We start from the raw sequence: 11,632 nt of genomic DNA, 5'->3' as shown, positions 1-11,632 counted from the left end.
GCCAAGAAAACAGTTATCGATTTTCCGGCAAACCGAGTTGAACCGAAACGACTTGTGTCGCGCCACCCTGATCAACTTGCTCCATGGACACTGGATGAGGCACTGATGCCTCACTAGAGAGGCGGACGCCTCGTCTCGGGTAAACATTTGGTCCCAGCTGTTTCGATAGTCCGCGCATGCGTTCCACTCAATCTGTGACTTTCCGGACAAATAGGTCCTCGATGATTGACTTAACGGTCACGTTCCAGCCCATCAGCTCGATAAACGATGCCACCGTATATACATAGCCCATGTACAGCGCGAAGAAATTGAGGTAGTACAGCTGGCCGATCAGTATATAATCCCCATTACAATCGTAATGATAAAAGTTTGGTCTTCGCATCGAGGCGGCGAAAATTATGACGAACTGTGGGGCAACAGTATCTTCTAAATTTACGTTAATCTATATTTGTGTTCGAAAACTTATGAAAAAATTTGCCTCATTTTGATCTGAAACTGTCAGTACTTTTGAGAAATAAGTGTAACATTACACTTACCACGTTTGACATTGTGGTGTATATAAACAGGGTAGAAAACTCGATGGTAACCCTCCTCATTTCGGCGCACACGATGATGCCGAAACAGGTGAGCACATATAGCCGTTCGCTCCACAGGATTACCTTGCTGCGGGAGATCTGAGGTAAAAGTGTTAAGTGACGGCTACCAAACAAATTCGACACTTACATATAGGCCCCTTCTGTGATGCACTGCCTTGTTGCCGTATATAACACTGATGATCATCATAAGGAGGGTGAGGAAGAAGGACAGAATGAGGCTTACATACGGGGCTCGTTTGGCGGGCTTCATGATCGACAAGGTGTTCACCTCGTACTGGGTGTGACAAAAACGGTGTTCAATCGGTGTTCAAACAGAAAAAAATACAACAGCAAGCTTACCGTCCAGAAGCCCGCCAGAATCCGTATCCACATGGGTTGCTTTACGATAAGGTTGTAGAAGAAGCCGTAAAGCTGGATGGACAGGAAGCTGACCAGAAACAGGACCAGACTGAGGTAGTAGCGTTCCGCCAGAAATTCCTTTAGAGCCTTGCTGAAAGGGAGAAGCGGCTGGAGGAGCTGTCAAAGGTTGCCCGAACCACTACTCACATCTCCATGGCCACCGATACCTGAAGCTGTCCGATGAAGAGCATAATAATGGTCACCCTATATGTGGGCCCCACCAAGCTCTTCCGGTGCGGGTCGGGGTTCTCACGCAACATATGTACAGACGCTCTTAGTCTGGCACTGAATCTGATGTGGCTTGTTTCGTTTCACATCTAAATTTATGAAAAAAACATGTAACTAATTTCAGAAAAATAAATGCCAACTGTTCTGTCCGCCATTGGGGACGCGACTGTGCGAAATTTATGGGAAATTGTTACATTTTATAATTGTTTTTGCGGTGTAAAAACTACCGTGCTGCAAAGGATCAAACTACATGGCGGATTTATTTATTTACAAATGACTTAGTGTTGAAATTTAGGATTCCTAAAAACCCTTGGATACCTATGTTCTAAAAAATAACAGAAAAAAATCAGAATTTGTTTTGTTTATTAAAACAAAAAAAACTATTAAAAATAGTCTGTTGAATTAAAATACTTTTCTAAAATACTTACAGGACTAAAAAGTCTATAGTTTTGCTTAAATCCGAAAAAGCTTCTATGATTTTATGAATACAGATGGTTAAAAATATCACAAACTAATTAAATAGCACCAAAATTAAAAAATTGGCTTACATAATTTTTGTGATTTGCACCTTAATCGGGAAAATTTTCATATTTAAGTACTAAGTTTTCATTAAAAGGCTTTTAATCTGGTTAAAAACTGTTTTGGAATTTGTTATTTGTTATTCACGTCGCTATGTAGTTTTAAGACAAGAGTCTTTAGATTGAGGTCTTTAATTCCTAAGTAAATCAGTTAAGCACACATCATGTCAGAGCGGCTTTGTCAACATCGTTAAGTTTAAACGTAGTTCCTGGTTTGTTCCTGTATTCCTTACCTTTTCCTGACACTCAGCTGGGGCCACGCCCACACCGCCATGGAGGAACGTCGCCTTAGAATGCGGGCGTACAGGCGGGCCCGCCGAAAGTTCGCCTGCGTCGTCTACATGGTGACCATAGCCTGGATGATCCTGGCCCTCGTGCAGTGGCTCTTGGTCAGTCTGATGTGAGTTGGTAGGATGCTGTTGGGACTAAGTGTAACCCCCTGTCCTTTCAGTTCGGACATAAGCCTAGTCTTCATAGAGTTCTACTGGATTAGCGTGATCTTCTTTGCACTGGCCATGGTGATGGTCACCCTGTTCATATTCTTCGAGCGCATCCGCTTTATCATAGGTCTCAACTGGCTGATCACAGTGCTGATAGTGAGTATCCTGCAGATACTCATATGTTTCCTGATCTACCATTTCGATGCCATCGCCTAGGTGGAGTTCGTGATAATTGGTTTATTTGCGCTGGTGGCCCGAACTCTGTGGCCAGATCTTATAATGTGGTTCTTCATCTGCGTGCTACTGGTTCTTCTCTTCGTGTTGCTGGGATCCATTATGCCGGTAAGGATTCTTCTACTTTCGCTAACAATTCGTCTTAAAATCTCTTTTTTGCTAGCACGATTTCACCCTGGACGTTGTGATACTGTTTGTGCTGGCCTTTATTTTCCTGATTGTCACCATCTTCTTTATCATGATGCACATTTTGATAGCAATGCCGTACTCATTTGTGGTCTTCCAGATCTTCATCAGCGTCATTGTGCTTTTGGTAAGGGGAGGGTATCTTCTTGGTGACCCTTGCCTTGACACTCCTTTGCCCCCAGTTTGTGATGTACCATACCCAGACCATAAACGGAGGACGCTTTGCCGAAATGCGACTCAACGATCACCTACTCGCCTCGCTCATCCTCTTCCACGACTTCATCATCATCTTCCTGCTGACATTCTATGTACAGATCGTCTACCGGATCGCCTCGGGAAACTCCACCACCACGGTGGCACCACTATATGGCACCTGGTTTCAGCCGACCCAGCGGCCAGATGAAGACCTTACCACCGAAGCTGACCCGAATGCGGAGGACAGTGAGAATTCTCCCGACGAAGTCCTATCGCCCGATGAACAAAGCATTGTTTTCTTCTGAGGCAATTAAGCTTTATTTCTCGGGCAGTAGAAGTTACGAAGGGAGGTCGTCCAAATCGAAAGCAAGCTGACTTCAATGTTCACTTATACAGACTATGTAGAAAATATGTGCGGGAACCCTGAAATAGCTTATAAAACCTTTTGATCTTGATTGAATTTTCTTAGATCCTTTGGACCCCCATCCTAAGTAAAAACTAGTTCGTTTAAGTTTAACTGGAACCTTGAAACTTTAATCACTTTTACATTGATTAAACATAGATATATGTAAGCCGATTAGTAGTGGAGTTTTCTGGTTACCTAATCCTGATGTCTGCTGACTGACATCAAAACTAGTTGACCGCTAATCAGTTATCTTACAATAGGATATAGATATAGGCATGCAAATTATGTATATAACGAACGGCTCAGCATTGAAACTTCGATTGCTTGCATTATTGATTGATTGCACAGCAGCGTTGGATGACTTGTCCCTCTCCCCAATCACACTCACATATATATGTACAATTAAGCTGAGATGTCGTAGGGAATTTAAGAATTCTTTAGATTGTAGCTAGAATTTTTGGTTGGTGATTTAAAAAATAAATGTAATATTTTTCATGAAAAATATATATAACTAGTTCAGAAAAGATGGAAAAAACATAAATTGGTTACACCTTTCATTTAAAAAAGGGGGATTAAGATCAAATGTAAATATTTAGACGAACTAAGCCTTTACCTTCAAAATGTAAATTACATTTTTTAATTCCAATACAAAATTAAATTAGATGTGTAAACTACAGTCTCTAAGGTGAAACTGCCTAGACCGGAAAAACAATACGACTTAAATTTAATAAATCATGGCCTAAGAGAGGAGTCCACCACACATATATTTAATAAAACATGACCTTTAAAATATATATTGCTCTTGACTCGTCTTTTAGATGATTTTTCCCAAAAAAAAATGTAGACATGTTTAAATAGTCCGGTTCCTAAAAAAATGAAACTGAAGAATTCGTGTTCGTAGGGTGTTGATCTAGGACTAAAGTGATTCCATCGACGAGGTGGCCGAGCAAACGGTTGCATCCGAGTCGTTATCCTTTTCCCGCTGCCCCTCCCCGATTCCATGGGCGGAGAGCATCGGTAGCGAGGAGGGGGAGGCGAAGGACTGCAGCAGTGGGGTCACCAGATCATCGAGGCTGCTCAGTGGCGTGGGTGTGGGCGTGGCACCGCCACTGAGACTGCTGCTCTCCGTCGACGAATTTCCGAGGGATTGGGACTGCGAGGAGTAGCGTTCCAGCAACAGTTGGCTGAAGGTCTTGGCCGGCCAGTCCGGATCCTCGGGCGTCTCCAAAATGGGCGTTGCCAGGGGCGTGGCAAGGGGCGTGGCAAGGGGCGTGGGCAGGCGGCAGATGCTGCTGCTGAAGGAAGCACTGCTCTGGGCGAGACTCTCGAGGGGCTCCAGAAACCGCTTGCCATGGTACACGTTGCAGGTGGTGACGGGGGTCAGGAGGCTATCCACGGACACGGTGACATCGCGATTGGGCAGGGGCAGGGGCGCAGGAAAGGGAAGAGGGGAGTGCGGGCATTGGCTGGACAACCCACACAAGGTAATGGGTCGAAATTGGTTGGCAGGCGGGGAGTGGTGAGGGGAGGGCGAATGCGGGTGCGAGTGGGGTGTGGAGCTGCAACTGCGACTGGGAGTGGACAGGGAGTGGGCATGGTCGTGGTCGTGGTCGTGGTCGGGTGTGGGTATATTACTGGTCCTGCACAGTGACAGCAACTCAGTTTCTAGAAATTGAAAATAAATTACTAAAAGGATTAGGGGGGTTTCTAAAATCTTGACCAGTGATGTCAGTTTATAATAAAAGCTTATAATAAAATTACACTTAATTGAAAAAAAAGAAGAAGTTTTTTATAGTAAAAACTGTTAAATGTTCGAAAACGTGCTGACTTTATAGGCTATAGCCTTAAAAAGTGATTTAAGCTTTTTGGATAAAAATACCCTTTATTCATATTAATGACAATTTTATATTTTTTCAATTAGTTTAAAAAAAATGTCTCCAATATAAAATATAAAATTAATTTTAAAATTTTTTAAAGTTATTTTTGTGATTGTAAAATGATAATAATTTTTCTACTGATAAGGACAATAGGTATTGGGTGCACCCAAAAAGTATCCAAACAGACATCACTGATCTGAGCAGTCCGAAGTTTTTTTTTTCAAATACAAACTAGCACTGGCGATATGTCTAAATGGCCGACTACACTACCTGGGCTTCATACCTTCCGGCGACTCCTCGTTATCCTCCTGGATGCTCACTTGCCTCTCGGTGTTCGTTTGGCCCGTGGAGGTGGTGCGGCCGTAGGAATTGGTGGTGGTGCCGGTCCGAGATTCACCGCTGCCCGCGTCCAGGGTCGTCTGAACCACCACGTCCATGTGCGAGTCCAGCGAGAACTGCTTGCCTGACATGAGGATGCCCCTGACACGTCGTCGCATCGATGGCGATTCCTGGTGCTGGAAGATCGTAAGTCCAAGTTCTGGCTGCCAAGCTGACCCACATTGACTCACCGCTATCCGGACACCCGCGTAGGTCTTGGCCAGAAACTCGTCCGCATCGAATATGGCCGCAAAGGAGCCATTGACCACCTTGGGCGACAGCGGAGAGTTCGAGAGCAGCAGACTCGAGCCGAACGCTTCGCTTTTCTCCTTGGTTTCTGCAGGGTAATAGATAATATTAAATGGGCTCATCCCATAGATTTCAACAGACAATGATAAAGTAATTGAGTTACTCCAAAATATTAAAGCACTTAAGCTTCTTAGTTAAACCAAAGTTTAACAAAATGTCCAAACTCTATTTACAAAATGAACTTCAATTATTTAAATAACTTTTTGTTAAAAAAATCCAACATAAAATATGTTTTAGTTTTTTGTCTGTTCCCATCACTTCATAATACTTAAGATCTTTTAAAACTGAATATATTTTTAAGCAAATATAAGTACATCTATGATAAAAACTCAAAAATATATACAAAGCACAACCGTATATTAGCTTAGCCAAAACCAACAATATCGGGTGGATCGAGGTGCGTTAACAAACTGAAAACATGTACAGGAACAGGAACGGAAACGGATATATAAACAGGAACGGAATAGGAAACTGGAACATGAACGGGAACGAAAACGGAAACGGAAGCGGTGACTACTGGAGGCGGTAGGACTTGCGTTTACCCTTGAGATAGACGCGGTTCGAGATGGTGATATTCATTTCCTCCAGCACCATGGAGGTCACCTGCCGTATCTCCATCCAGTCCTTCACTATATCGTCCAGGGTCGTGTGCGTCGACGTGATGGTGAACCGGATGACATACTGTCCCTTCAGCGATGAAGGAATGCAGTGCAGGTTGCCGCGGTGGTTGAGCCTCTTCAGCAGCTTCTCGGTGATCTCGTTGTCGCCTCGGATCCGGAAGACCACCAGACCCAGATGCCGCTTGGCAGGCAGCTCGAACCGGTGATCGGCCAGCACGAGGGCCTCGAACTTCTGGGCCAGACGCACGCCCTCGCGAATGTGGCGCTGCAGTCCTTTGATCCCGTACGACCGCAGGACAAACCACACCTTCAGCGCACGGAACCGACGACTCAGCGGTATCTGCCAGTGCATAAAGTCCACCGCCACCCCGGAATTCTCGTGCTGCAGATACAGCGGTTCCACATTGAAGGTCCGATGGACGGCGGTGCTGTCGCGCACCCACAACGCGGTGGCATCAAAGTGCACCATCAGCCACTTGGACGGATTGAAGGCCATCGAGTCCGCCCGCTCGATGCCGCGCAGCCAGGTGCGGAACTCCGGGCAGATGAACGCGCTGCCGGCGTACGCGGCGTCCACGTGGAGCCACAGGTGGTGCTCCGAGCACACCAAGCCGATCTGGTGAAAGATTTCAGTTTAATAGTTAATTAATCCGATTACAAATAATCTAAAAATGTAAGAAAACGACGAAGCACTTTTGAAATTTAAAACGTGCAGTTAAAATTTCGTTAGCTTAAGAAATACAAATTTAAATGCTTGACTTATAAAGACTTTAGTCAAGGCAAGTTTAAAGTATAAAAATTCAACAGTATGTTGATACACCAAATTTAAAAATAGTTTTTAAATCAGGTTAAAAATATTTTTCAAAATAGGTTAATACTATTTTGTTAATCCATAAGTATTTTTTGTTTTTATTATACACTAGTATACTATTTAATTATTTTCACCTATTTAACCCGAAGATATTAAATAAATCTTTGTTAAAAATCTTAATGATTTTATAATTTTATAAATCCTAAATTTGAAAGTGGTACATATGTTGTTTCTTTTATAAATGTTTTCAAATAATTACTGGAGTTATTAGTAGGAATGATTATACCATTTTAAGTTAATTTTTTTTACCAAAATTTGTAATTTAGTTTCCGCTATTTTGAATAGAAAAAAAATACAACATTTAATTTTGATTCTAAGTCTACTTATGCAAATTATAAAACGGTTGAGAAAATCATTAAAATATTCGCGTCAGTTTCCAATCCAATTTTTTTTTTGGTCTCTGGATACCTATTGTTCTTGTAATTATTCCCTAAACACCCACCTCCTCCAGGTTGTCGAAGCTGCAGCTGCCGGTGGTGCCGAGCGTGGCGCAAACCTAGAAAAAGAGAACGACCGCAGGACACTTTAGTGGTGGCATGTATTAATTGGCTCCAGTGGGATTCGCGAGTCTGGGGTCTCCAGTCGGAAATCAGGAACCAGGAAGCAGGAATCAGTAATCAGGAATCAGCTGGCTGCGAAAGGCGGGCCAATTAATTTTGACAGACTGACAGACTCACCCAGAAGGGAACCAGGCCCTGCTTAATGTCATCCTCGATGGCCTCGCGCAACAGCTTGCCGCGCATCGCCAGGTCCTCATCCGCCTCGATGTACCGCATCCTGACGAGTCCTGCGGAAAAAAGGAGCGGGAGTGTGGCTTAAACCGTAAGCGGCTTAAAAAATAAAACCAGCTTTGGTCGAGTGAGCCGACCATTAGATATTTGGGTTTCAAATTGCATCACAAATATCCTAACTTCGTTAAAAATAAGAAAACCCAATTGTCAATGGTTCATTTTCAATTTCAGCTTTTTTTTTTATCAATAATCCAGTAACTCTTACAGAACTTTATTTTGCTTGCCATTCAGACATTAGATATATTTCTTCTCAAACTAAAGAAAATGTATCTAGCTTCAAGATAAGTAGCTTGTTATCCCACGATTAACATTTTTCATTATGGAAAAAATGAAGAAATAAGACTTCGAAAATGCAGAAACCTTTTCTCCACATACATTGGCTTATAGCAATTTAAAAGGTCTTAGAACTATATAGATAAAAGGAAGAGCTTGTCTATATAGCTTGTTCAATTTAAGATAAGATTGTAAAGAATTCTTGAAACATTTAAGTAAAACCCACCAATAAGTGCTGCCTTTTCCACACTGGAGTGCGCCTGGTCCGAGCAGTAGGCCACCAGTCGGGCGTTAATCTCCGCATCCTGGTAGCCCGGATGTCGCTCATGGAATCGCTGGATCGCTCGAGTGCGTCCGGCCAGCAGGCAGACGAGAGTGGCCTCACTTGCCGTCGTCTGCAGCACTCCGCCGCCCTGACTCTGGGAACTCAGGTGGAGGAAGGCATCCGGCAGGCCGATCATCTTGCCCAGCCAGTTCATGACTATGATCTCCAGTTCGGTGCAGGCCGGCGAACTGGCCCAGGTGAATCCCAGGCAGTTGATCGCATCCGCCAACATGTCGCCCAGCAGCGAGGGCATCGAGTTGAGGGCTGGAAAGTAGGCGTGCATGTGCGGCGACTGCCAGTGCGTTATGCCGGGCATCACGATCCGCTCCACATCCGCGAAGATCTTCGGCCATGGTTCACCTTCGATCGGAGCCGATTCCGGCAGCAATTGTCGCATATAGCCGGGACTTACGTCCGGAAAGACGCGGCGTTCCCTTATGTTCTCTAGATAGTCCGCTATGTAGTCTACCATCTCTTTGCCTACAATAAAAAAAAAAATGATTTCATCACACCAAATGGAATTGTTACGCTATTTATTTATTTTCTTTTAAGCCTTTAACCTTTTTAGATTTTTGTAAAAACGATTCAACAACCAAAGTTATTGTATACAAACATATAACAAATCACTTCTATACATATGTATAGGGAATATTTAAATATAGCAGTGGATTCGTTTAAGTGATTTATTAAATAATAAAAATATAAAATATTATTCAGTAGAACATTCGTCTCTGTTTTTAAATGCATTATTTCATTATATAAACTAAAAATAGATGTTGCGCAAAAAAAATCACTTTAGTAATGTTACAACTTTAATTTTATTTTTTTAATTTTAAATTATATTTATTTTTTGCCACATTAAATTGGAATATTTTTACGTACAATCTAAATTGAAATATTCATTTTAAGCTTTAAAAAATGTTCAGCACAAATAATTACGACTGTTAAAATAAATCCGCATAACGATTTAATACATTTGAATACTTTTTTTAAAGCAATAAGTACGAAATAATTAGGACCATTTCTCACTAAACCAAATTGTCAATATAGGCTGGAAAAAAAAACCAATAAACATTGATTTGGAAATATGATACTGGTTAGCTAGGATTGTCTGCGAAATCAATTACGGGCCACCAAACGAAGACAAACGGCCGGGGCAAATCCGCTTTAGGCCAATCAAATATACGCCCCGTTGGACTGGATTTCCATCCGGTATTTACACACATGCGTCTGCCGCTGTGCATTTTATGACCCTGATTTGGCCAGTACTCACCCCTTTGGCGGTATTCCTTGAAGTCCATGCTGCAATCGCCTCGCTTTAACCCTTGCTGACGTAAATACTCTGCAATTGTCGCACGCAATTCGGGGGTTAAGAACTTATCTGCAAGCGTCTCGTTTCGCAATGAGTTTGGCCTAATCCTGTTGGACTTCTCGCTAGGCCAGCTCCATTTTTTGGGGACTTGTGCCAAATTGAAATGCCAAATGGGAACGTCAACCGTCTGACCGCTGGTGAAAAACAGAAAACAACGGAGAACAATATAATGAAATGGAAACTTGTGCACTTCCGATGTTGTGGGGCTTCTGGTGATGGTGATGGCTGGAAATGAAAATGAAAATGAAAATGAAAGAAAAGCGCTTGGAAATGCGCTGAGGAACGGTGCCAGCTGTAAAAACACAAGAGTGGACGACGACGGTAAACTGGAAGGGTTCGCACACGATAAATCACCTAATTACGGCAGCGATAATATTTGTTCTATAACTAGGGCTTTTGAGATCGCACCCTGCTTTTATAGACCCGGCCGGAACCAATTAGAGTGTTCGCTCCGAAATAAATCCGATTTGGCAAGGGATGTGTCGACAAGTTGTCGCAACATGAAGCTCCCTAATTGACCATCCCCCACGGCAAACACGACATGAGGGGCATGGAAAGGGGGGTTGCACTCGGATCGCAGCTGATCCCCTACAAAATTCCGTTTAAATTGGAAAGCGCCCCCTTAATTGTTTATGCTTGCTGACTCGCATAGCTCGACTATATTTTAAATACCTCAAATTAGCTATATCGTTCAATCTGCAGCGCGTGCGGTCGTACCGTACGGGTGTATCAATTTTCCAACTGCATTTTGTCATGCATTAAGAACGAAGGAAACATGAACTTAAACTCATCCATGAAATTTGTCGGGAAATCAAATTAAATGTTTGCCATTTCAAAAAAAAAAAATGTTGATAGTCGCAGAACCTCAACATTGTTGCTATATATAGATATGTAGATTATTAGGAAAGGGAATTTATAAACATTTTGACATCAAATTCACATTACCAAATCAAATTCCAGATGGGTTTTAGAATGTTCTTTACTTTTTTTATGGAATACAATTTTTAAACTTTAAATAGTTTTTTGTTAGTAATTTCTGGACTACAATTTTTTGTATAACTGCACAATCAAATAAAATTAACTTTACTACGCGCAGGACTCGATTCAAAGTGGAACTGAATGGAACTGAAGCTTCAAATTGAGAACAAGACATTATGAACTTAAAACTCAGCCATGAAATTGTCGGAAAATCAAATTAAATATGTCCCATATAACAATAATGTTGATATTCGTAGAACGGCAACATTGTTGCTTCTCACAAAGAACAGCAAATAATTAGGGTAAGAAACTTATAAACCAGTTTAGCATTTGCTTCTAATTATCAAAAATATAAAATATAATCACAAGTTAAATATATTATTATTAAATATTACAGCATCTATATATTTAGCAGTTAAATGTTTAATATGTATTGAAACTGCTGCAATCAAGAAATTTCTTTACCAAGTAAATGTTGTTAACTTTAATTAGATTTTATAATAATTTAACTAAACTAACCACACTAGACACGCACAATCACTACCAACTTAAATTGGCCACGCACAGGACTCGAAT

The 11,632-nt window shown here is 42.0% G+C and overlaps 3 protein-coding genes across 10 annotated transcripts; 1 reads left to right on the top strand and 2 right to left on the bottom strand.

Annotated features, from left to right (window-relative positions):
• Positions 1-187: 187 nt before the first annotated feature.
• Positions 188-1,255, bottom strand: LOC108134605. The gene is made up of 5 exons (XM_017254970.2): positions 1,143-1,255; positions 936-1,086; positions 724-870; positions 537-674; positions 188-406 (listed from the first exon to the last, which is right to left on the bottom strand). Exons 1-5 carry the CDS (start codon positions 1,253-1,255, stop codon positions 188-190), a joined length of 768 nt encoding a protein of 255 aa, XP_017110459.1.
• Positions 1,256-1,932: 677 nt separating this feature from the next.
• On the top strand, positions 1,933-3,311 carry LOC108134609. The gene is made up of 5 exons (XM_017254983.2): positions 1,933-2,201; positions 2,253-2,397; positions 2,458-2,583; positions 2,639-2,788; positions 2,844-3,311. The coding sequence occupies exons 1-5, from the start codon at positions 2,074-2,076 to the stop codon at positions 3,159-3,161; spliced, it is 867 nt and encodes a 288-aa protein (XP_017110472.1). The 5' UTR covers positions 1,933-2,073; the 3' UTR covers positions 3,162-3,311.
• A 291-nt stretch (positions 3,312-3,602) lies between these two features.
• Positions 3,603-11,632, bottom strand: LOC108134608 (histidine decarboxylase). Of its 8 annotated transcripts, none has more exons than XM_041707526.1 (9): positions 11,576-11,632; positions 9,980-10,212; positions 8,608-9,186; positions 7,995-8,104; positions 7,760-7,813; positions 6,369-7,062; positions 5,709-5,854; positions 5,423-5,654; positions 3,603-4,927 (listed from the first exon to the last, which is right to left on the bottom strand). In XM_041707526.1, the coding sequence occupies exons 2-9, from the start codon at positions 10,005-10,007 to the stop codon at positions 4,179-4,181; spliced, it is 2,592 nt and encodes an 863-aa protein (XP_041563460.1). In that variant the 5' UTR covers positions 10,008-10,212; positions 11,576-11,632; the 3' UTR covers positions 3,603-4,178. The 8 variants fall into 8 exon arrangements, with proteins under 8 accessions (XP_041563460.1, XP_041563465.1, XP_041563462.1 ...); XM_041707531.1 differs by having other exon boundaries at positions 5,423-5,648; XM_041707528.1 differs by having other exon boundaries at positions 11,522-11,625.

This window comes from Drosophila elegans, unplaced genomic scaffold (genome assembly GCF_018152505.1).
Source record: "Drosophila elegans isolate 14027-0461.03 unplaced genomic scaffold, ASM1815250v1 contig_183, whole genome shotgun sequence".
Lineage (NCBI taxonomy): Eukaryota > Metazoa > Arthropoda > Insecta > Diptera > Drosophilidae > Drosophila > Drosophila elegans.
This window is presented reverse-complemented; position numbering and strand designations above follow the sequence as displayed.